General features: G+C 39.8%; 1 protein-coding gene across 8 annotated transcripts in view; it reads right to left on the bottom strand.

Moving 5' to 3' along the window:
- Positions 1–251: 251 nt before the first annotated feature.
- Positions 252–23,088, bottom strand: part of LOC146566298 (glutamate receptor 1-like) — a 109,043-nt gene continuing 86,206 nt past the window's right edge. For 2 of the 8 annotated variants that reach the window (XM_085289922.1, XM_085289924.1), the window contains exons 15-18: positions 22,793–23,040; positions 16,346–16,460; positions 9,385–9,519; positions 252–3,845 (exon numbers count right to left, since the gene is read on the bottom strand). In XM_085289922.1, the coding sequence (XP_085146048.1) occupies positions 3,633–3,845; positions 9,385–9,519; positions 16,346–16,460; positions 22,793–23,040 (711 nt within the window). In that variant the 3' untranslated portion in view covers positions 252–3,632. Of the gene's footprint in view, positions 3,846–9,384; positions 9,520–14,455; positions 14,571–16,096; positions 16,461–21,297; positions 21,488–21,512; positions 21,813–22,792; positions 23,041–23,088 lie in introns of those variants that run through there. The other 6 variants (XM_085289923.1, XR_014894203.1, XR_014894204.1 and 3 more) reach the window with 6 other exon arrangements.

Below are 23,088 nucleotides of genomic sequence, written 5' to 3'. Positions count from 1 at the left end.
AGAAAATTGAAACGACTTGATGATGAACAAGCTGTTGAAAATCATGCAATGTAGTTTTAAGCAAGCACTTTGACATTCAGTAAAAATCTCTAATCAAGCGTGAACCCATGGATTTAATTGATTTGCCAAGCCCTAAATGAAAAAGTGTAAAGTGCCAGAACAAGCAGGCAAATTAGTCCTGCAGAGACTTGGATCTGTTATCATTTCAACTCAAAAGCGGGAAAAAAAAAGGAAAACTTCAACAGTCAAGCTTATAATGTAAGTTTTTATTAAATAGTATTAGTGACAAAAATCAAAAGATTATAAATTCCAAAATAAATGAAAAAGATTATGCAGACAAACAGGCGAAGCTCGGCACAGTATCATTCATATACAACTGTGAACACCTGATTTTTCAGTTTCAGAGTATAAAACATTTTGCTGCGGTGCTGCTTGATTGCTCGTGTAGTCCAGAAAACACTGGGGAGGAAATCCAGGAGTAATGTGAGGAAACAACCTCCAAATCAAACCGAGTTGTCCTCTTTCTCAGGATTCCTGATCAGAGAGAAATGTTGAGCAAACTGAAGGAAAACTCAGCTTCTTTATAACACAGAACACACTGAACACCTTTCACATGACCCTAACACCGATCAACATCAAGTCCTGAAATTATATGAGTATATGAGATTATTGACATTTATGGGAGAGTTTAGTGGATACTTAAAGTAACTGTAAGATCCAGTATTATAACTCACAGCATGCTGGTCACAGTCTTGTTTCTCTTGTATTTAATTTCGAGAGCTGAATGACTTTTGGTTTGTGTGTCCAATAGTCCAGTGGATACAGGTGATGTTGTTCATTTCCACTAGTTAGAAATTTTGTTCTGATTGGTCCCTTTGATGGTGCCTGTTTCCACATGATTGACTACACCAGACGTAGGAGTGTAGCTAAAGCCCAGCAGAAACTTCCATGTGTACAGGAGAAGCAGCTGGTTGTGTTGGCTGAAGGTGGTGCTGTCAGGAGGCTACTGCTACAAACTCTCTGCTGTGTGTGAGTGAAATCAAAATGGTGACTCTAATACTCACAGAAAAGTATTTTACTGCATTCCTAACCTGTAAAAAATGAGCTACATCTATTCTTTCGATGGCTTCTATCTATAACAGAACGTTTTATCCAGAAAATGGTAATTCTGGTTGACCTTAAAAAAAGATCTTCCATAGCTGATCAGATGGTTCATGGTGTCTTGCTGGTTTGGGACACATGTTACAGTTTGCATACTGGAGTTACTGTCTGAGACAATTCTAGGTCATATCTTGACTTATGGCGTCATATTTTTGGATCTTAGATGTTGTTTTTTCCTGTAGCACATATTACTGGCACCTGATTTAACCCCTTGACATCCTCCAGGTCACCAGTGAAGCCCTTGGAATTATGGCTGCACTTTAGCCACATTCTAAATGTGGATAGTTGTTACCTTTCAAATTAACTGTGTTAAAAGCATGTTGGCCTTTCAGTTCCTCTGTTATATTAGTTCCATTTGGATATCGTTAGCTTCATAGCATAATTGCCTAAGTCATTTGACTAAGTCAATGACTTAGGCAATTATGCTATGAAGCTAACGATATGACACACAGGTGAAAATTCTGTATAAAGGGGTAGACTCGAACTCAAAATGGATTACTGGTGACTTGCTGGATGTTAAGAGGGTAAATTTATATTTGAGTATATTAAAAGACTCGAAAGGGGGGAAAATCTTTTAAACCAAAGGTAAAATATTGGAAAAAAAAAACACTCACTTAAAAATTTTATGTGTGTCACATCAAGAAAGGTTCAGTGTAAATTTACCACAAAACACATTTTCAGTGAGTGTGCTTACATGGCTATGTAGCGTCCTGCTATTAATGATATGGAAACTATGATAATACGAGCATCCTGGCTTCTGCATATTGTTCAAGCTGGTGATATCTGACATTTCAATAACTGATCGTCATCAATTCCACCGTTGACCAATTTGCTGCAGGTGGGGTTTTTGACAGTAAGGGAGTTTGGAAATTGCTTTGGAAGTTCAGGGCAATGATTGTTTGTGGACATTTTTAGGCAGCAAACAGAACGGATTAGAAACTTGTCATCCTTGCATCCTAGTCAGGTGCTTGAAAAAACTCAACTGCCTCCTTTCGATGTGGAGCTCCTCACCTTGTCGCTAAGGTTGAGGCCAGCTACCCTTCATAAAAAGCTTATTTCTACTGCCTACTGTCCACTAGCCAGAGTTTGTGACGTCTTTATACATTTTCTGGAACCCTAAACGAATGCAAGTAAATTCCTGTGACATTGCGGCGCACCATTAGTGCTGCTGCAACTAGAAATCAGGACTTCTTTCACTGGTAGCAGTTATGTATGATGAGGTTTGTTTGTGTCACCTTCATAGCAGAAAAAAACACTCTTTAATAAGCTTGAAATAATTTGCTGACTGATTAAGCCTGCTTCACATTGAAGACGCTCTGAATTTTTGAAATGTAGGTGTCAATAGCAGGACACTTAAACATAACCAGTAAACATATCTCCACATAAACACGCTCACAATTTCAAAGCATATGACACATCAGTCTGTATTCCTAAACTGCATTAATATGAATATAACTCTTGGGGCAGATCACAGATCAGAGCGCTGTCAGCTGTTCTTCCGCACATCCATCCGCTTCCGCTTGTCCTTTTCAGGGTCGCGGGGGGCACTGGGGCCTATCCCAGCTGTCATATGGCGAGAGGCGGGGTACACCCTGGAGAGGTCACCAGTCTGTCGCAGGGCTAACACACAGGGACAGACAACCATTCACACTCACATTCACACCTATGGGCAATTTGGATTATCCAATTAACCTATCCCCACTAACTGCATGTCTTTGGACGGCGGGAGGAAGCCGGAGTACCCGGAGGGAACCCACGCAAACACGGGGAGAACATGCAAACTCCACACAGAAAGACCCCGGCCTGATGGTGGAATTGAACTCAGGACCTTCTTGCTGTGCGGCAACAGTGCTAACCACCGTGCTCCTGCTCTTCAGCACGTTCCTGAAAAAGGTCTTCATGCTCAAACTTCTGAGCCCTCTCTGATCTGGACATGGTGTTCTGTGTGAATGTGACGAAGCACAAAGGAAGAGGAGGGGACTGGAGTGAAGGTCAAGAAGAGGTTTAAAAAAGTTATCCCCCCCAACCAAAATGCTGGTCAACCCCCTCTGCTGCTTCAGTTTAAGACAGTGCTCATAGAAAAAGTAATTCCAGTTCATTTAGTTAGAGTTTGTTAAGCCCCGCTGCTTGTCTTGATTTCTCTCAGGTGTTTTGTTCAGGTGCTCTCTGTTCAGAGTTCTACAGTATTCAGTCATTCACGGTGAACATGAACACTTCTCCTTCTGCCTGCCAAATCCCTCTTAATCTTTTTCTTTTCTCTTCTGAATTCAACACTTTTCCCATTCATCCATTTTTATAGTTCTTCCTCCCCTTTTTTCACTTCCCTTGCCACCCGACATTTCATCCTTATTCTTCTTTTATGCTTCCCTTTTTCTCTTTACTTTGTACCTTCTATTTCTCTCCTCACCAACAGACTGACAAACAGGTAGATGGATAGAAGCGTCTTGTCCAATAACGAGTCTTGGCTAGGATCACATGCCTGTGGAGGAGAGTCCCAGGCCGGCTGCTTTGCTCATGCAGGGTAAACCCTGAGCTCCGGCTTTTGGGAAATCGTGGGCCACCACGCGGCCATTCTCCCCTCCAAGTCCTGACGGTCCAACTCCTAACCCACCAGCAACCGCTCCTCCTCCTGCCACCGCTATCCCGCCAAGGCTGGTGCTCATCATGGCGGCATCAATAAGCTCCTGCAAGACAGGGAGAGATGAGACAAAAGTTATTTAAGCACACAGACTCACACAAAGACAAGTCTTTATTAAATTCAGTTTAAATAGTTAAATTGTTTGGCAAAGAGGAAAAATATCTCAAAACTCTTTCATTTAGCAGATGAAAATCCTTCTAATAGTTTCAACAGTGAGTTTTTCTCTTGACCTCAGTTTCCAGTTAACAGAATTAATATTACCTTTTTAAGGCCAGAATTAATCAACCACATTTCACGTGAATTTACCTTGGATATCCATAATGTAGATATTTTTATTTCCATCCATAACCAGATAGCAAAAAGTCTATTTGGATCTTATCGACAAATTCTTCGAGTCCATGTTGTTTCTTTTATTTATTCAGTTTTTATATTTCATATGTTGAAAACTTTACTTTTTGCCAGTGTACTTTCCAGACTCTTCGCTCTATGTGAAAGATGTTCTTTCTGCACAAATCAAAAAGATGTGATGTTCATGCTCCCAGCATGAACAATAACAATCACCAAATATCAGCATAGAAATGTATTCTACTAATCACTTACCTTGATTCATTTGATTAATGGATGGATATTCTTGTTGTTTTTGGCTTTCACATCCACCAACACAGAGTGGAAACCTGGTGGATGCTGAGGAAGTTCATGAGGTATCAATAATAAATGTGTGTGTGTGTGTGTGTGTGTGTGGGGGGGGGGGGGTTAAAATGATGTTTTAACAAATTAACAACAGTAAACATTGCCTAGCGGAAGAGGATGGATGGAGGAAGTATTACCTCCTATTACACTAGATGGTTTTTCCACTGAGGTTCTTTAGTTTCTTTATTCCTCAGATTTCTAGTTTGATTCATAGACATTCAGTCGGCTGAAGTCAGAAATAATGACGCACTTTATATATGTTAATATTGTTCACAGAGTTATGACTCTGAGAAGTAAGACTTTTGGCATAAACTACAGTGATCTGGTTAAAGGCTCCTAATTGCCTCCATGAGTTGTTTCACAGCTGCACATCCAGTTTTTGGATAAATGATGCTTGAATGAGTGTGTACCGCAGTAGACCGTGTGTGTGTGTGTGTGTGTGTGTGTGTGTGTGTGTGTGTGTGTGTGTGTGTGTGTGTGTGTGTGTGTAAAAGAGTCATCACCAAAAGTGATCAGAGTAGAAGTTGTTTTTCAGTAGCAGAATGAAGCTCTTTCCCTCAGCCTCACCTCTCAGTAAAACTAATGATGTGGATCCAAAGTTAATATCCTGCATCGGGCCTCTGAGGCTCCCACGCTCCCTCTCTGTTTGCTGCAGAGTGCCGACAGTCGTCAGGCAGATTGGTACAAATAAATCCTGGATTTATTCACTTACTGAAGCAGCTTCAGCGCCTACAACGCCTTGGAGCGAGCGTACTTACGTCTGAACGCCCGACACCGAGCACCATGGGCATCTCCCCTCATGTCTCTGCATCTCCTGCCCATCTTTTTCGTTTTGATAGAAGGTTTTATTATGATAGCAGCTCTACATATGATGTCAACAACAAAACAGCATCTGTCCCTGCAGAGTCAGACCATCACTGCTGTTGCCTGCAGATAATAATAGCCACCTGTTAAACCATCGTGAAGCAGACAAGAGATTTTTGTGTCCTGAATATGAAAATGTCTCCTTCCAACACTGTGGCCCCAATGACGGCCCTGTTGAAGCTAAAACTGAATTTTAAGCATCACTTGTCGATTTGGCCAGTTTTTAAGTAAAAAAAGTAAGAATCTGATGATAAGTAAAAGACATTATAGAACTTACAGGGGCATTTTCATGTAGAGACTTGATTCAAAATAAGTCTCAATGTGAAGAGAAGTAATAAAGCCACTGAGTAATAGGTGGAAAAACTTAAAGCTGGTATTAAACAGGTGGAAAGTTTCAAACAGATGAATGCAAACAGTTTGGAATATAGGTGGGAAGGATTCCTTTTTTGGAGACCATGAACTTTTCTAACCTAATACACAGTTGTTGTTGTTATGATATCTTAACTGTCATAAAGTGAATGTACAAACTTGACTGGACATGCATGTCTTTGGACTGTAGCAGGAAGCTCGAAAATCTTGAGAAAACTCTTGCAGCAACACAGAGAGCATGCAAACTCCAGGAAGAATCATCTGTCCCAGGAAGATTAATCCTGATGTCCACTTCTATGTGACAAATTAGTATCAAGGTTTGCACAGATGTTACTAATGAAGAACAAAGAACTTTAATGATCTGCAGCCTCATTAGGACAGGAAGTTGTGTCAGAATGTGAGCATGGAGCATAAGGTTTATACTGATCATATGCAATTAAGCCACAAAGCATCTCACGCCACTTAATGCAAAAGTAATGCAACAACTTACTTTGTCCAGGACACAAATGACAAGTAACGTGTAATGCATTTCTTTTCTTGAATGAACGTCCCAACACATGGCAGATATTTGTCATGTATGGGTTTAACACGATCAGTATCTCTGCTTCTAGCGCATTCTCATCCCTCGGGTATTACTTAATGTAGTTTTGTCGCTGTCGTGTCTCTGTTGAGCACAGGGTGTCCTTTAGTTTCTGTGCCTTGACACAGTAGGTTATGAGATCAACGCGAGTGGTCTGTCCTCAAATCCCATCATTAGTGAGTGTATGGGTTATTGTTGTGAGCTGTGTAGCCCAAGCCACAATCTTCTCGTAAACCTAACTGCAGTTTTCAGAAACCTGAAAACTAGGACTACTTCACAGCACCTAAATTTAACCATTATTATATGAAATATAAATAAATAAACCATTTGGGTCCTTTGACTAGACCTAACTAGTCCTGATCTTTGTCACGTATACCCCCAAGTGCAGGATGCTTCTTAAACCCAAACCACAAGCTCTTCCTCAAGTCCATCAAGTACTTGTTAGTGCTTCAGTCTAACAAAGTTCTTTTCAGCTTCTAAACCTAATCCCGAACGTTTTAGTGTTTAAACTTAACCAGTTACTTTTGAGCAGATAAACCTGACCAAGAAGTTTGAGTTCTTAGAAATAACCAACAAGTGAAAACTAAAGGAAAATAGGACACAGACTATCTAGACCTCTAATATGGGACCATTATCTCTCAGTATCAGCTAATGCCACAATGACAAAGAACGTCTCGCATCTAAGAAAAAGCCATTATATTATGGGCTGGGGTAAGAAAGTGCTGGTGCCTTAGACGATGGTCAATCTAATCGCAACTTGGCACCGAAGTTATGTTGGAGCACAAAGACACATGCAACCAACCTTAAATAAAAAGAAAAGCTACAGCTGCAAAGACCAGAACAGCTTCACAATCCAAACGTTTAGTGCAGTTAAAAACCCTTGCTTCTCTGTTACGGGAGACTATGATGCAATATTAACAGCCTAGTTTCAACAATGTATCAGAAGAGAATGCATCATGGATATTCCTTTATTGATTATCAGTCCCGTGTGTGCTGTCGTGCTCCTTCACATTCCTCTGCAGCAGGTAACCGTTGTGTAGCCCTGCTCCGTATGTGCCCCCATCTGCTCTTACTGATGAAATCTTGGCCACATGTTGTGTCACCACTGCAGAGTTTTTTAAGTCCTCCCTTTGTGCTCAGACAGAAATGTGAAGTGAATGCAAAGTCCAGCGGAGAGGAGACCTGACACACTGGTGCCTCTGCTGTGGAAAAACGACTCTAATGACTTGTTTGTTCCTTCTGAGCAGCCCATCAAAGTCTCAGTATTAACCAGCACAGTCAGTAATGAGGCGACCGCAGTTTCATCACATACGGACGCCGGCGATAAAGAGGAGCTCGAGACCCGAGTGGCAGATGAGCAGAGTTCAGTTGATGTACTTTGAAATGGCAGAAGTGTTTTTGCTCCTGCCCTGTGGCTCCATGCAGAAAAGGGCAGCAGCTCATGCACATGATTAAAAATAAAACTGCACCCATGAATGAACGAACTTTGAGTTCTCTGGTGTAAAAGAAACATGCACTAAAATTATGTTTATCTATTTGACCAGGCTTAAAACACCCACTTAGCTGGAACGAAGGTTATATATCACCTACAGAGATGCTGTACTACTACTACAAAAAAAAAACTAGTACAAAATAAACAGGAAATGTCTGTAAATTTGAGACTGGGATGTTTTCATGACTGAAAGTTCTAAAATCTTTTAAATCTATTCAGAAATTCTGAAGCCATCATAATTAAGCCTATAGACAGAAAACTGAACTACCACAGAAACCAGTAAGTACTACACCAAACTGAAACAGTGGAAACGAAACTTGACTAAAGCAAACCTGAATCTGTTGCACTCCCCTAAATATATGGCTAAAATACTCTTTTCTTCCTGTTAAGTACCACCTTTGATTTGTGGTGGCCTGACTGGAGTTCTATTCTTTTTTCTGTCCCTCGGATCCATATAGACACATGAGCCGCGCACTGATAATATTCAGATATACCTACTCAGTTCGCCCTTACGTATGTTCTTCAGCATATATTACCCATCTGTCTCCATCACCTTCATTCACTAATATTCCTCTCTATCTCTGGTTGTTGGTGTTGCTTCTGTGAGAACTTTTATGTTATTTTTTTATTCTTCCTAACTTAAATTTGCAAATCAAATCTGTTGCCAGAGCCAGCTTTGTTTCAAAAAACAACCTTGAGAAGGTTATCCGTGCTTTCATCATGCTCAGAATGAATTACTGCATTTTTATGTGGACTCGGGCTCTTCCAAAATGCTCCTGCGAGAGTCCTGACTGATGCACACAAACAAGTAAATGAGTACACATCACCATCCTGGCTGCAAAATTCCAACATGTGTTTGCTCCCAAGTGCTAATCACACTTGTTTCATGTACCATGCTACTCATTTAGATCACATCACCAGCAGCTGTTTAAACCACCAGATTGTATTCAACAGAGAAATTTCAAGCTGAAGCTCAGAAATGATCTGGAGGAGAACAACCTCTCCTCCAGATCATCTACCTCTGTAACTGTTAACAAATCAGTGCACAAGTGCAAGAAACGAGGTCTGTAAAGACATGGACGAGTGAGTTTGGTGTGGTTAATCTTGACTGGCCTGCACAGAGTCCTGACCTCAACCTGACAGAACACCTTTGGACTGAATTAGAGCAGAGACTGTGAGCCAGACCTTCTCATCCAACATCCGTGCCTGACCTGGCAAATGTGCTACTAGAGAATGATCAGAAATTTCCATAAAGACACTCCTAAACTTTCTGGAAAGCCTTCTATAGCTGCAAAGTTTTAAGCATATGAATAAAAGTGGGATGTCACTAAAGTTCATATGTGAGTGAAGGCAGACGAGCACTGCAGATTGATACTTTTGGCAATATATTGTATGTTCACGCTGGCCAGGACAGCCCAACTTCTGACAGCTATGTAATAGACATTTGTGCTTCATGTGGATCAAAAGAAGCTAAAAAAATTACTGCAACATCAGATATGTGAAATATCCAGCTAAAACATTTCAGGCTCAGCGTTTAAAAGCAAAAATCGCAGACTTGTTTTTACAATTTTACCATTTCTCTGATCTCACCTTCATCCTTCTTGACTCAATCCGAGACTTGTAGCAGAACTCGACCAGAGCCACCAGCATGGCCAGGCCCAGCCCACCAATCAGGATGTAGAAAACTCCAGCTACATTGCTCAGACTGAGCGCGCTAGTTTTGTCCTATCAGCACAGAGAAGTGAGGTTAGAGACACCGAATCATGGTGCACAGAGGCATGACATCACTATGGTTTGAATCCAACTGTAAGCAAAAGGACAAAATTATTTTTAGAAAGTTTAAAATGGTCTAAAATCCCAAAGCTAAATACAAGTTTCTAACTAGGAAGACCATTATGCAGCGTTCAAAGGCTGTGATATTCTGACAAATGGAAATATAAATCCCCTCAGAGAATGTCTGAGATCCCCTGAATTATGGAATTTAATATGAAATTACTTTTGGGCGACATCCACTCAAATTTGAAATTTGAAATTTACTGCCTAACTGATAAGTTTGTAGTTTCCATTCAAAACATAAAACCTAATCGGTGACACCTGCCAGGAAAGTAAGTTTTAATTGTGCTTTGATGTTTTTGTACATCAGAGTCTATTTTGAGATATGAACAAACTCCTCTTTGTAAAAAATCATCACTTTTTCCCAGCTAATCACAATAAGGAAACAGTTAAAATAGTTAATAAATGCTAACAAATGTTAACAAATAACAAACATTAAAACTAATTAAAATGAGAGTTTGTCACTCCAAGAGTCCAATTCAACCATCTAGTCTTTAGCCCAATATTATCTGATATATAAATGTATTTAAAAGTCCAAATGTATCTGACCCTACTGAACAGGGCAAAGACCCTGCTAATGTTCATCTCCTCATGAAAAGAATGACCCTCCGTTGCCTCAATCATAGCCTTTGAACCTCCACATCTATTGATCGGTCACATGCAGCTTCATGCACGAAAATGCAAACAAAATGAGGAAAAAAAATTATCTTGAAATTCTTAACAAAAAGGTCTTATACTTCAATTCAGAGGTTCATTATATCTGTGCTGGTCTTCACGGTCATAGAAATGTGTCATTTATGAAAAATAGCTTTATATCACAATCTTTTAAAAAACAGACTCAGTTGGCGAGCTCTTGAATTTTGCACGTTCTTTCCTCACATGCATCGCTTGGTTTTTGGTGGGTGTGACTTAGCTTTTTCATCCAATAGCATGCAGCCTGTTAGAAAAAAAGAAAGGAGGAAATAGTGGGCGGGGCCTCCCTTCAACAGTAGGAAGTGGTGTGAGCCTATCAGTGGGATTTCCTCTCCACACTGTCATGTTAACCTCAACCAATCAGCTTCTGGGAAATCCCACCAAAAGACACTAAAAAAGTCAGACTTCTTAAAAACAAAGTCATCTGAATTTGTGTGTAACATCTGATGCAATAGTATAGTTCATTGATGCTTTATAGTTGTTAACCAGTTAGCTAAGAGATCATGTGAATGATAGTAGAAATCAGCTTGTTAACAGAGATCTTTTAACCAAATACACTGATTAGATAACAGGTAGGTTAAATTTTCTTTTAAGAATTGTTTCTGGGAATAAACAGTCACGGGTCATTTTTAAAGTTGTCCCTGCCATCACCCTTGTATTTACAAGTGTTTTACAGACTGCATCAATAAGATCAACAGCCTTTATAGGGACTTTTCTTTGTTCGTGAGACTTGTACATAATCAGTTGTCCTATGTAGTGGTGTTAAAGTATAGTAGTATAATATGTTACTGAAAAAACTCAGCAGCTGAGCTCAGTGAGCTGTGAAGCATGATCACTGCCATTACTGACAACGTGTAAACAAAATGTAGATAAACTCCAGAATTAATCATGTCACATTAAACATTTTGAAAACTTGAGGGCATTTTGGGTTTTTTTACATAATGCGAAAGCCTTCTGAATACAGCCTCTGATATGAATGGCTTCAATAAAGAGATGACAAAGATCAATTTTAGTAAATGAATCTCTATTAGTGGACACATCTTATCATCTCTGTATATTTTTGTTATGGAAAGTTCTCTCTACACTAAACTAATCCATCGGCATGACTCTCAGTGCTGCACTTTCAGTCTGACATTAAAAGTGTCTTTTCTCAACAGATTGATGAACGTTTTTCCACCATTTGTTAGTCACGGTCTGTTACTCAGCGAGTTCAGAAGAAGCAGGAGGTACATGACAGATTGGAGACAAAAACATCAGCATTTGTGTGTGGGAAGGAAAGGGGAGGAGGGAGGATGGGTGGGGGCAAAGCTGTGGTCATTTGCTTCAATTTAATCAAAGTTGGTCAGCAGCCATAAACAGAGAGAGAGAGAGAGAGAGAGAGAGAGAGAGAGAGAGAGAGAGAGAGACTCAAAGAGCGAGAGAGGAAGAAACAGGCAAATATATCTGCATTTATAAAAATCTGACATTTTACATCTGACCTGTGTGAAGGGAACGCAAACCTGCTTTAATCTGGAGCTTATCTTCCAGGCCTGATTATGTCTGTTTGACGGCTTCTTCTTTCTTTTTTAGCAGACAAAGTGTCTTTTTCAAAACTCTGTGACACTGTACAGCCACGAGCAGAGACTAAAAATACACATGTAAAAGTGGCACCTAAAGGCAGTTGGATGTGCGATTAAAAGTGCTGTAAAAGGTCACATTTTTCAGCAGAGTCACTCGTCTGTCTGTCTGCGGCTGCTTCCATTGAACTGTGCTGACCACCAAATATTCTGGAGAACAGAAGGAAGGCTGAGCAGAGAAAAGCCTCTGAAGAAATCTGATTTCCACTGATCTGGACTCATGAAAACCCCTTATCTCCAAAAAATGTATGCTTTGTCAGAAATGGCTGAAGCCCCGCTCGTTTGCCTCCCAATTTGCATAAATTTGTCTTCGAGCTTGAATCACGTTTGGTAGGAAAGAAGTTCATAAAAAATACTCAGCACATTTCAGCGGCCTCTCAGTTTAAGTCAGGAGTACAAATTGGAGTTGTGGGGTTTACACATGCCATCAGGATATTAAAATGTTTTCATGTTTTAATATGTTTATCTTTCAGTTCTTCAGAATGGTCAACTGAGTAGCAGTGATACACTGTAAAAGCAAAAGCAAAAATCCTCAATAAACCAAAAAAAATAATCAATTAAAAAATGACTTTATGACCTTGAATGAAAAGTTTGTCACTTTGCGACCTGCTTTCATACTTATAGGTGAGAAGAGACCGTTCATGTTTAACCTTCTGAGGCTTCAGTCACAGGACATACCATTATTCCTCAACCAGTTGGTGAGTAGTTGCTGGCAGTCACTGGTTTGGTTTCAAATAGGTCTACAGTGATGCGCCAAAAACTTTGTTGCAAATGCTTTAGCCACTTGCAGGTTGCTGTAATCACACATAGATTGTATGAATTTGTTGGGAAACAAACAGAAGCTGTTTCTGTTCAGTGTGAAATATGTGCCTTTTGAAATGTGTTGGCACAACTTTTGTTGGCAGCACCATCTTTGTGAATGATTTCACCCAGGAACAGTTAGCAAACTACAGCACTACTTGCCAAATCATTGGAAAATACATATTTTTCGCTGTCAAACAAGGTTTTCCAGGGCAGGTCCCTTGGCCTGTATTACTGAGGCCTTACTTTAAGGACTTGAGACAAACAGTCTTTGTGAAGGGGTAACAAAATATACCCAATGAGCACCTTAAATCTCACTAAAACATTTACTCTACTGAAAACACGTTTCCTGTTGTGTCCACTGGTCATTGTTTACAAGTGTAGTTTTATTGGAAGATCTAATACAGTAACCTTTCCATTAGGACCTACTCGGATCGAGTCATCACAGTTCGCCATGGTTTTCAGGGTTTTCCATTAGGTCATAGTGAGAGTACCTGGTACCAGGATCCCTTGGAACCCTGCTTGGCCAGGGTTCCAAGGGATCCAAGGAGGTACTAAAATGTGACTTTGTTAGACTGTATTCCACCAATTGGCTGGTCAGTAGTGTCACTCAGTGACTTATGAGAGTGTCTTGTTCAGGAAAATCAAAGCCCCCATTTATAAGAGCTGGCAACGAATGAAACGGCTACAAGAAACAACCCTGTGGTCCCCGAGTCTGACGAAGAGGCACAGCACAGCAGGTATATTTTTGCCTTAACATACACCTTTGTTGTAGCGCTCATGTCGCACATTAATTACATAATGGGACACGTGGATGCATTGCTATGGTGACAACCACACACATCAAGTAGTACTGGATCGTAATGGAAAACCAGTCGATCTGAGTCGAGTCGTGGCGAGTTGATCCAAGTCGGTACCAATGTAAACGAGACTTAAAAGGTTAAATTATTGTCAAATGCTAGCAAAGGTTTTAAGAGTTCGTTTTGACAGGTGCTTTTCTTTTTTGCTCTTCACAAAGATGTTTTACCTGCATTATTCTAACCACAAACAAGTACAATCAGGCACGAGAAAGCTTGCTGCTGATTGTTCACATTCATCTGCTGGTATCTATTTGAGTTTTGAAGAAGTTATCTACAGGTTAAGAGATGTTTAAGAACTTTCATTTTAAAAATGTATTTTCTTCCTCATGCAGGATCCTCACCCCAGGTTACCTAAACGAATTCAGTCACTGTGATGTAGTATGTATAAAGTGTAAAGGTCATGCTGTATTACTGCTCAAGGCCAAGGGACAGTGTTGGTCCCCAGAAAGTAGTAACATGCTCTGTTATTGGTTTTGTCTTACTGATATCTGTTTATCTCCCTAAATGTAAACAGAATTTTTACAGGATTCATATTTTGAATTTAAACTGACTTTAAAACTAAAAAATACATTTTAATGCAGGACAATAAACAAACATTTGCTTTCTATTTAGCTGCAGACTATTAGCGGTGCCTTCACTTATAAAAACACTTTCTTCCAGGTAACTTTTAGCTTAAAGCATACCAGTCAATAAAAATGTGGAATAAAGGATCAAAAATATGAATTAGCTCAACTTTTTGTTTTTACAGTGTAGCTGCTGGAGTTTCAGAAACTAATAAGGGAAGGGGGAGGGGATTGGGTGGGGTGGTGTAGGGGGTTAACCAACACATGACCTTGGGACCAGGCCTCAAGAACTGACCTTTCTGCCGGAGTCCTTGTGTCCACACTCCCCCTTGTCATACCACCACTTGTTTTTCAACTTGTCTAAGACGGCTTGTTCATTGAGCTTCAGTACTGCTAGGTTTACTGGGATTCTTCAAAGAACCATAAGAGGAAGGGAGGGGAATTGGAAATAACATAAATAACATTATGCACCTCCATGTTATCTTATGTTATTGTTCAGCTGCACAGCAACAGGGCTGCGATAGCTACAGCAGTAGCAGTGGTGGTGGCAGCAACGTTTTTAGCAAAAGTGACTTTAGCAGTACAGTAGCTGTGGAACACTACAGAAAACACCTCAAAAACAGCAGAAAGAAAAACAAACAAACAAACAAAAACAGGCACAATCACACGGAAAACTCTGGAAAATGTCAGCATCAAAGTGATATGCATTAATACTCCATCTAGCTTGGTTTAGCCTGACTCCCTACGTGCGAGATGTGTATTACTATATCACTTTGGGTAACCGGCAAGGGCTGAAAACACTCTGGGAACTTTGGGTTTTCTGAGCAAGAATGCGTCATAAGCTGTCTAAAAAAACAGACTGCATACTATAAACTGTAGTCTCTAGGCAAGGAAGGCTGAACAGCTAACTTTTTCTGGAATAAAATTGAACTGACAAAACTGACTGAAGGGGTATTTTATTAAGTAGGTTTAGTACTTATCAATTCATTGCTAGTTAGCCAGGATTTATTTTCTTTAACTCCATGAACAGACTAGATTTGTATGCTGAACCAATCAGCCACAACCTTTGAACCTTTGGTCACTAAAAGGCATTTATTGTCTTACAATTCAGTGTTGTTCCAGGAAACCCCGGGTCCTAGAATGGCTTTCCTCTGCTTTCATCAGCCCGACAACCTGTACTGCCACACTACAAAAACAACTCTAGAAAGCCTTAAGAAACCCAGACAGACATTGTCTAGGCAAGTCTAGATCCCAACTCAATCCAGCATCTAAACCAGGCATATAAACATGTTGAATCTGGGGAAGTCGCACCTTGCAACTTTTGAGTACTCTAATTATATACTGCCTGACGCCACAGACAACCTTCTGCCCATATGACATGTCACAGCAACCAGAGGTAGAACCACAAAAGTTGGTTTTAGTGTCAGGCTGTATATTTATATAGGTAAAACAGTCCACCTACCTATCTCTGAAATATTGTTCTTATCCATATTAGACTTGAAACACCTAAGACAGACGGTTGGGACGTATTTCACCAATCTTTTACTTTTGTAAATAAATTTACAGATAAATGTCCTATAGTACTATGAAAGACTACAGTACGTAAGCAATCAACTCCTAGACTTTAAATATGTAAATCAAGTTTTGCTGGTTCCTCTGGTATAAATGCAGGTAGACAACCTGAGTTTCCCAAAGGGTTCTAAAGCCCCATTCACCTATAAAGTGGCTGGGTTCATTGTTTCTCAAGGCTGGTCACTGGTCCAGTCTCTGGTTGCCCAAGTCACTTCTTTTGTTCAAGTCCAGGGTCGAAAACCTTTCTGTCACTGTGTAAACCTGGAGAAAATCACCATCTTCCTTCTACACGACTAAAAGTACTAAAAAGTACTGAAAGTAAGGTGGATGTTAGTCTTTTAGTAATGAAAGATTTTCTTTTGTAAAATACCCCATCGATCAGAAAGTAAGAATTCAAAAATGTCTTTGACAAAGAAGGTCACAGTTTTGATGGCTCTATCACCTCCTACTTATCTGTAATAATTTTCTGAGAAAGACACCAAATAGAAGGTTCCTGTAGCATTTCATTGGTGCCATCCGGAGTGTTTTAGTTAGGTAGCGAATTCTGGGTTATTGCCGGTTACCCTGGTGTGCCATTGCCTGTCGTTACCCGTTGGGGTTACGGTGATCTGACCTTGGAGTCCCCTCCCCCGGTGCCGCACTCTCCCTTGTCATACCACCATCTGTTTTTCAATTTGTCCAACAGGCCCTGCTCGTTCAGTTTTAACACTGCCAAGTTAACAGGGTTTCTACGGGGATGATAGTAACAATAAGGGATAAAAGGGAACCTGGTGTTAATGAACAGACGACTGCCACAGTGAAGATAGCAACATTAATACACATGTGTACCTATGACAGGCATGATATTATTAATGAATGGTACATAAAAACAACAGATTCACTGCTATTCAGCCCAGACCTTGTAACATGCTGTTTTCCTGCATCTTCCTCCTGCATTGTGAACATTACAATGCAAGTAGACCAAATACTTACAGTTAGAGAAAAATGCCATCATTTTTTTTAAATCAAATTTTCTGAACTGGGAAAATCTTCAGGTAATGCACACTAGTGACTGTCTGTCTGTCTACTTTACAGGACTCATGCAGTCTCTTTTGAATCTCCGAACACTGTGGTCTTTAAATGGAGAAACACCGTTGTCAAACTCAATTAAAGGTGTGATGCCCATTTAAATGTAATTAGTTAATAACCTCTGTCTCTCTTCCACAGCATGTTTTTATCCTGTTTTCCTTCTCTCACCACAACTGGTCACAGTAGATGGCCCCGCCCCTCCCTGAGCCTGGTTCTGCTGGAGGTTTCTTCCTGTTAAAAGGGAGTTTTTCCTTCCCACTGTCGCCAAAGTGCTCGCTCATAGGGGGTCATATGATTGTTAGGTTTTTCTCTGTATGTATTATTGTAGGGTCCATCTTACAATATAAAGGGCAGCTGTGGCTACAACTGTAGCTGCCTCCACCAGTGTGTGAATGTGAGAGTGAATGAATAGTGGAATTGTAAAAGTGCTTTGGGTTCCTTGAAAAGCGCTATATAAATGCAATCCATTATTATTATTATTATTATTATTACAAAGCGCCTTGAGGGCACTGTAGTTGTGATTTGGTGCTGTATAAATAAAACTGAATTGAATTAAATGTCATAAATAAGTATGCAATACTGAATGGAATATCAGTGCGGTGGTCTATAATACAAGAATCATTTAGACTTTTAAAGTAAATAACAATCAATAGTAAATGTTTGACAAACACTTTAATTTCTGTCTCTAATTATAAGTAAAACTGGTAAAAATTCCTGTTTGTGAGCATCTTTTCAGTGGTAGCATATGTTGACAATGGTCTCACTGGTTGGATCCCAATCCTCCAAAACAAGGCTAATCACTGCATTCATTATTTTATGAAACAATGGCACCACGCCGATGCCAATATGGCATCAGCTTCTCGGTTTAATTTGCATTGTCTATAGCTCATTCTTGGCTCTGACTTGTAAATGGCTGGCTTGATTCACTCATTCAACAATTGCTTCAGTGGATTGTGTTAAACTCAGCCATTAGTTGTAGCAGAATGACAAGTTTCTCAAAACCAAAGGAAAGGTAAACTGCACTTTAATATTGTCTGGGTCGAAAAAACAGAAAATGATTCCATTTTACTACTGTGCAGCAAAGCGCCACTTGCATTTACTTCTAGTCAATACCTGATAAATAAAGGCGGAACACCAGTCAAGTATTCAGGTGTAAATCAGTTCAAATTAAAGGGTAAATGTCTTTTAAATATAAATTTTGTGACATTGTACATGTCCTTGTTGTTCCCCTTTACATACCATAAATGATCAAAACTATAGTGTGGCAGAAGGCAGCAGATGATGTTGAACGGTACATGGTAAATCAATAAAATGATCAATGAGCAGCAGTAATTCAGTTTGAAATGTCAATAACAGATGATGTGATGAGTGTGAAAGCAGCAGAAGAGTTTTGTTCTAAAGTGCATAATTTAATTTAAAAAAAAGATCTGTATAAATTCAGTGTGAAAAAACTCCGATTAAATTCAGATTAAAAATGTTTGTGAATCAGATGCTGAAAATAGTAATTTTACAAATTTGACATATCAGGAGAATCACTTACGCTGGGTTCAGACTAGAGAATATTCGTTTTTTATTTTGAAAAATCGTTGCTTTTCATGACTGAAACAGACTAAACATTGTTTCCGGATCATGAATGCTACCTTACTTTCAAGGCGTGCGTAATGGAAGGAAGTGCTGATAGCTGTATGTCTTGAGTAATGGTGTGTGTCCACAGGAGCTACCCATTCTGCTAATTAATGACTTGTGGAGCTAGCTGTGCAAAGCTGAAAACTAGCTGTGGACTATCTAAATGAATACATATTTACTCCTCCCCTCAAATGTTTTCAGGAAAATGTATGTATTTTTTCGAGGTTTTAACCTCTCTATTTGGTATGGTCTCATCATTCCCAGTGGCCAGAACAAAGTTTATCTTTTATTCTGATGTGGTCAGAAGAAAATCAAAAAGTCTGAACCCAGCGTAACTGTTCACAGAAGTGATGCTTGAGTTCACACTGAGAAGATTCCTGCTAAATTACATTTCATGTCTACACACAGCTATGTTTGGTCAGATTGGTGGTATTCCTAATTGTTCAGGATTATCTCAGTTGGGATATCAAAGAAGCCAGTCCTACAATCCAGAAATGAGTTAGTATTTGTGCACTTCCAATTCCCTTGTCGCAGTCAGCAGGATTTTTAAATGGGACTGTGGTTGATATGAACTTCAGAGATTTTTATGTTTTGTTCTATAACATCAAGTACATAAGTAAATATTCATTTCATAAATTTTGAAGGTTTTACTTTAAGTCTTTGAAGCCTATGGACCTCATTATGCCCACCAAAATCTGTTTTGCTTTTTAGCAAAGGAATCAGGGTGACGCTCACTTCCAAGTCAGCCTACAAAAACCCATCATCCCCGTGGCACTTTATTGTAGAAAATCACCATTTTGGCACAAAAAACTACCATTTGTTTGAATCCTATCAACCAGATTCTGTGAAAACTGTGAGAATGTCATTTGGAACAAATCTTGCAGAAACACAGTCATGGTTAAGGCTCAGAAACAGTGGCTGGGAAACAGCAGAAGGATGATGAGCAGAAAGCAGATTGAATGAAGTCGACTGATGATTTTTTTATTGTCATCTGTTCGTACTAAGAGCCGGTCAACCCAGAGAGAGAGAGAGAGACTGCTCACAGAGAACTCAAGAGCTCATCTTTTTGATGTGTAAAGTTGATTATACAATATGCTCAGCATTCAATGGGTTTAATACAACTGTGTTGCTAAGCAACTGATGACAAAAACTCAACCCTTTATATTTTTTAAAAAAAAATGTTGATTTGGTGCTTCCTGCATCTACAGCAGGGAGCAGAGGTAAATACATACCACCTTCTCTATGCAAGCTGCATTTCAAAGTGACTTATTGATCCATCGATTGATTGAGTCGGATCATACACACAGATTATTTTCAGGGATTAAATAGATTCAAAACTCAAAGGGAAAAAAATATCACATTCCACATGGTGCAGTCTTTGTTCTTCTAGTTCGTCTGCCTTTCTCTGACTCTGGGTTGGCCGTAAATTGCTGACATGAAGCAGAGAGAATGAGAACAAGATGTTCTTTCACTGAACATCTGATAAAAACATGGACTGAGTTCATTCATGTATGAAACAAAGAAAAAGGAAGAACGTGACTTTATGCTGCTGTCAGGTATAATTAAAACTCACCAACTCCACCTCAGGTTATATTTTTCAGCTCAATTTCTGTTTTGTTTTCCTCTTCTGTGGACAAAAGCCATGTTTTTCAATTCACCTTAAATGGCTCTAAACCAGCAACTCATCTGTTATCAAATGTAACATTTATATGGGAAAAAATTCATTAAAATTTTACATGTCAGGTTGGGCTCATTTGTTCAAGAGTATTGCTTGTTTTCCTATTTATGTATTTATGTATTCTTTACTCCAATCAGCCTCACAGCTGTAGCCCTGCTGTCCTACAGTAGTTACACCATCTTGCAGTTCAAACAGCACACGTCACTTGGGTCTCTTTCAGTGATACTCCTTGTGCCTGGGGACCCAGCTCTCCTATGGGAATTACACAAAACACATCTGGGACTCTGCTCTCTAGCAACAGTAATCTCACTGTAATACAGGAGTGATAAAACCTCACATCTGGGACCCAGATCACTGGGGGAGGGAATATTTTGATTTCTATCACAAAATTAGGCAGTGATGCTCCTTATGGATGGGAATCCCATTGCCCAGAACAGAAGAATCACCACAGCCCTAATTTCTAATAGATGTGATGCTCTTCATCTACAGGAATTATGCTTATCTGCAGGACTGACAAACCTCAAGCCTACAAAGACCACTCTCTGACAGGAGTGATGATGTCCTCCCTGATTGCTACACCTTACATCATGCTTTGCAGTGGAAGTGACACTCCTGACAGTCTGTAATGAAAGTGAGGAAGGCCAGCTCTAGGAGCAGCCATGTCTGATGTGAGTATGGCTCTTCATGCTCAGAAATACTGGTCTGCAACAGGAGTGATACGCCTCACACACTGTAATGGGAGCAATGCCCTTGATACACAGGAATTCCACCCTTTAGCAGGACGGATGCTAGTGGGGGTGACAAACGTCAGAGACTAGAATGTATGTGACTCCCTGCATGATGCTAAAGAGTAAATGGAGTAATTCTTTAATAGCACTTTTCTACTCTTATACACAGGCCTATTTTTCAAGCATGGGAACTCTACAGTCTTACAGGAATAATACGACTTACATCATGCAAGGATCTTGCTTTCTAGTGGACGTCATGGAAAACTTTTAAGTGTAAGAATACTGGTTTGTAAGGGAGAGACAATCCAAACCAAATGCAAAACTTTAAACTGTTCATAGTTCAATATGAGACTTCAGTTCCAGAATAATCCTTATTTACTTCAGTGATCGTCAGCAAACTGCCATATCTGATAAATAAACATGAATGAGGTTCATCGAAGTGTTTATCTTAAAGCAGCGTTTTACCTGACAGCAGCAAAGCTCAAAGACTGATCGACAGACACAGAATGAGATTCATTAGGATGTTACTTTAGATGTCAGGATTCTGGTGAATGTAGAAGCAAAGACGGGCAGGTAGGCAGTCGGACGGGCATAACAAATGACAACAGACAGCAAAAAGGCCGACAGGGCAGCATCAGGCAGACAAACACAGATACTGACAAAGACAAACAAAAAGAGAGAGACAAGACAGACAAAAAGACAGATTAAGAGACAGACAGACACACAGACACACACAGACAGACAGTAAACAAGTCTAAAAGTCTAAAAAGCTGTTCTCTGGGGTTAGACTAGTTTTCATGTTCCAATCATGAATACCAATTTTGACATTTAATTTTCATGTCTAAACACCTGGATCTGCTCTGTCAATGCCAGCCAGTCATCAGGTTTCTGCAAAAACAGCATCCAGGTTGATGAGTTTGAAACAGCACTCTGTGCTGTGCAGAGGTCATTTTGTCCCCAAGTCTCCTCAGTCTCAGTTCCTAAGAGTAAATTATAAAGTAATTCCACTGATTATATAACACCAATATAGCCATTTATTTTTATTTCCCTCTTCTGTAAAACTTCTACTTAGCCATACTTCAGAGTCAAACATTGACATTTCAGTCTCACTATGTGTATCACAAGCTTGTAAAATTAATACATTACGAAGATTGAAGCAGAAGCTCCCAAGCTTTTAAGCTTGTGACCCAAAGACAATAACATAAGATATATGAAAGTTGTTCCATGAAGAAGCTATTCTTCTGCTTGCATTGTTTCATTTAAATAGCCATGCGACGTTCAAAGAGGATAAATTATCCAGTGATTCACAACACAAGCAGAAGGTAAAAGTTCTTTACTCTCCAATTAATCATTTCACAATCCCTCAGATTAATCTTGTGACCCTCTAAGCAGGGCTGAACTCTTGATAAGTAGCTCACTTTATACAAACTAATTAAAAGTAGCTCCAAACTGAGAAACTGTCACAGAAAAATCTATTGTGCTTATAGCCAGTCAGCAAACTATAAATAGATCCTTTAGTGGACATCTTCCAAGTTCTTCCACCTCTGATACACTTAGTGGGTTTTGCTTATAATTCTATAAGACTTTGACAAAATTGTCTATTATTGTGACAATCAGACAAAAGCAGCCCTGCTAACTAAATTATTTTAGCTATAAAACAAAACTTTAATGCAAACTTCAGCTTTCCTGCCCTTTTTATTTTTCCCAGAGGAACTAGACATGCCGGCATCCACACACCAGAGAGCGCTGGAAAGACTGGCTGAAAGTTTTTAATAGTTGTAATTTGTATTTACTACATTCCAATATTATGAGACCATGATATATAATGTTTTTAAAAATACACCCCAGTGTGATACGTTTGCATGCAGTGACCTAATTTCCCCACAAAAAAAGCAGACAGAACAAGACACCGACATTAGTCCCGCACAGACTATCCTCTATCTGGAGATTCAGAGTCTACCTGAGGGGGGATCCTTTAGGCGTGGCCACTCCATAGCCTTTAGAGTCCAGGTTGCCTCCTACTTTCATGGTGTCACAGGGCTTCCTCTGCTCGATGTACTCATTCATGGAGGACTCCAGCAGGTAAGCATATTTCCCTTTTGACTTTCTGACCCGTATCATGCCTTCACTAGTGCTCTTGACGAAGACCGATGGGTCTGCACTCCGCATGTACGACCACATCTTCTCGAACACTGCAATCTTTGACCGCTGGTGGAGGAGCAGAGAATATCTATGTGTTATTGTGCTTGTAGAAAA

The sequence above is a fragment of the Mchenga conophoros genome, linkage group LG10 (genome assembly GCF_057382185.1).
Source record: "Mchenga conophoros isolate Kocher_MC1m ecotype Shallow Benthic linkage group LG10, M_conophoros_male_GT1.1, whole genome shotgun sequence".
Taxonomy (NCBI): Eukaryota; Metazoa; Chordata; class Actinopteri; order Cichliformes; family Cichlidae; genus Mchenga; species Mchenga conophoros.
This window is presented reverse-complemented; position numbering and strand designations above follow the sequence as displayed.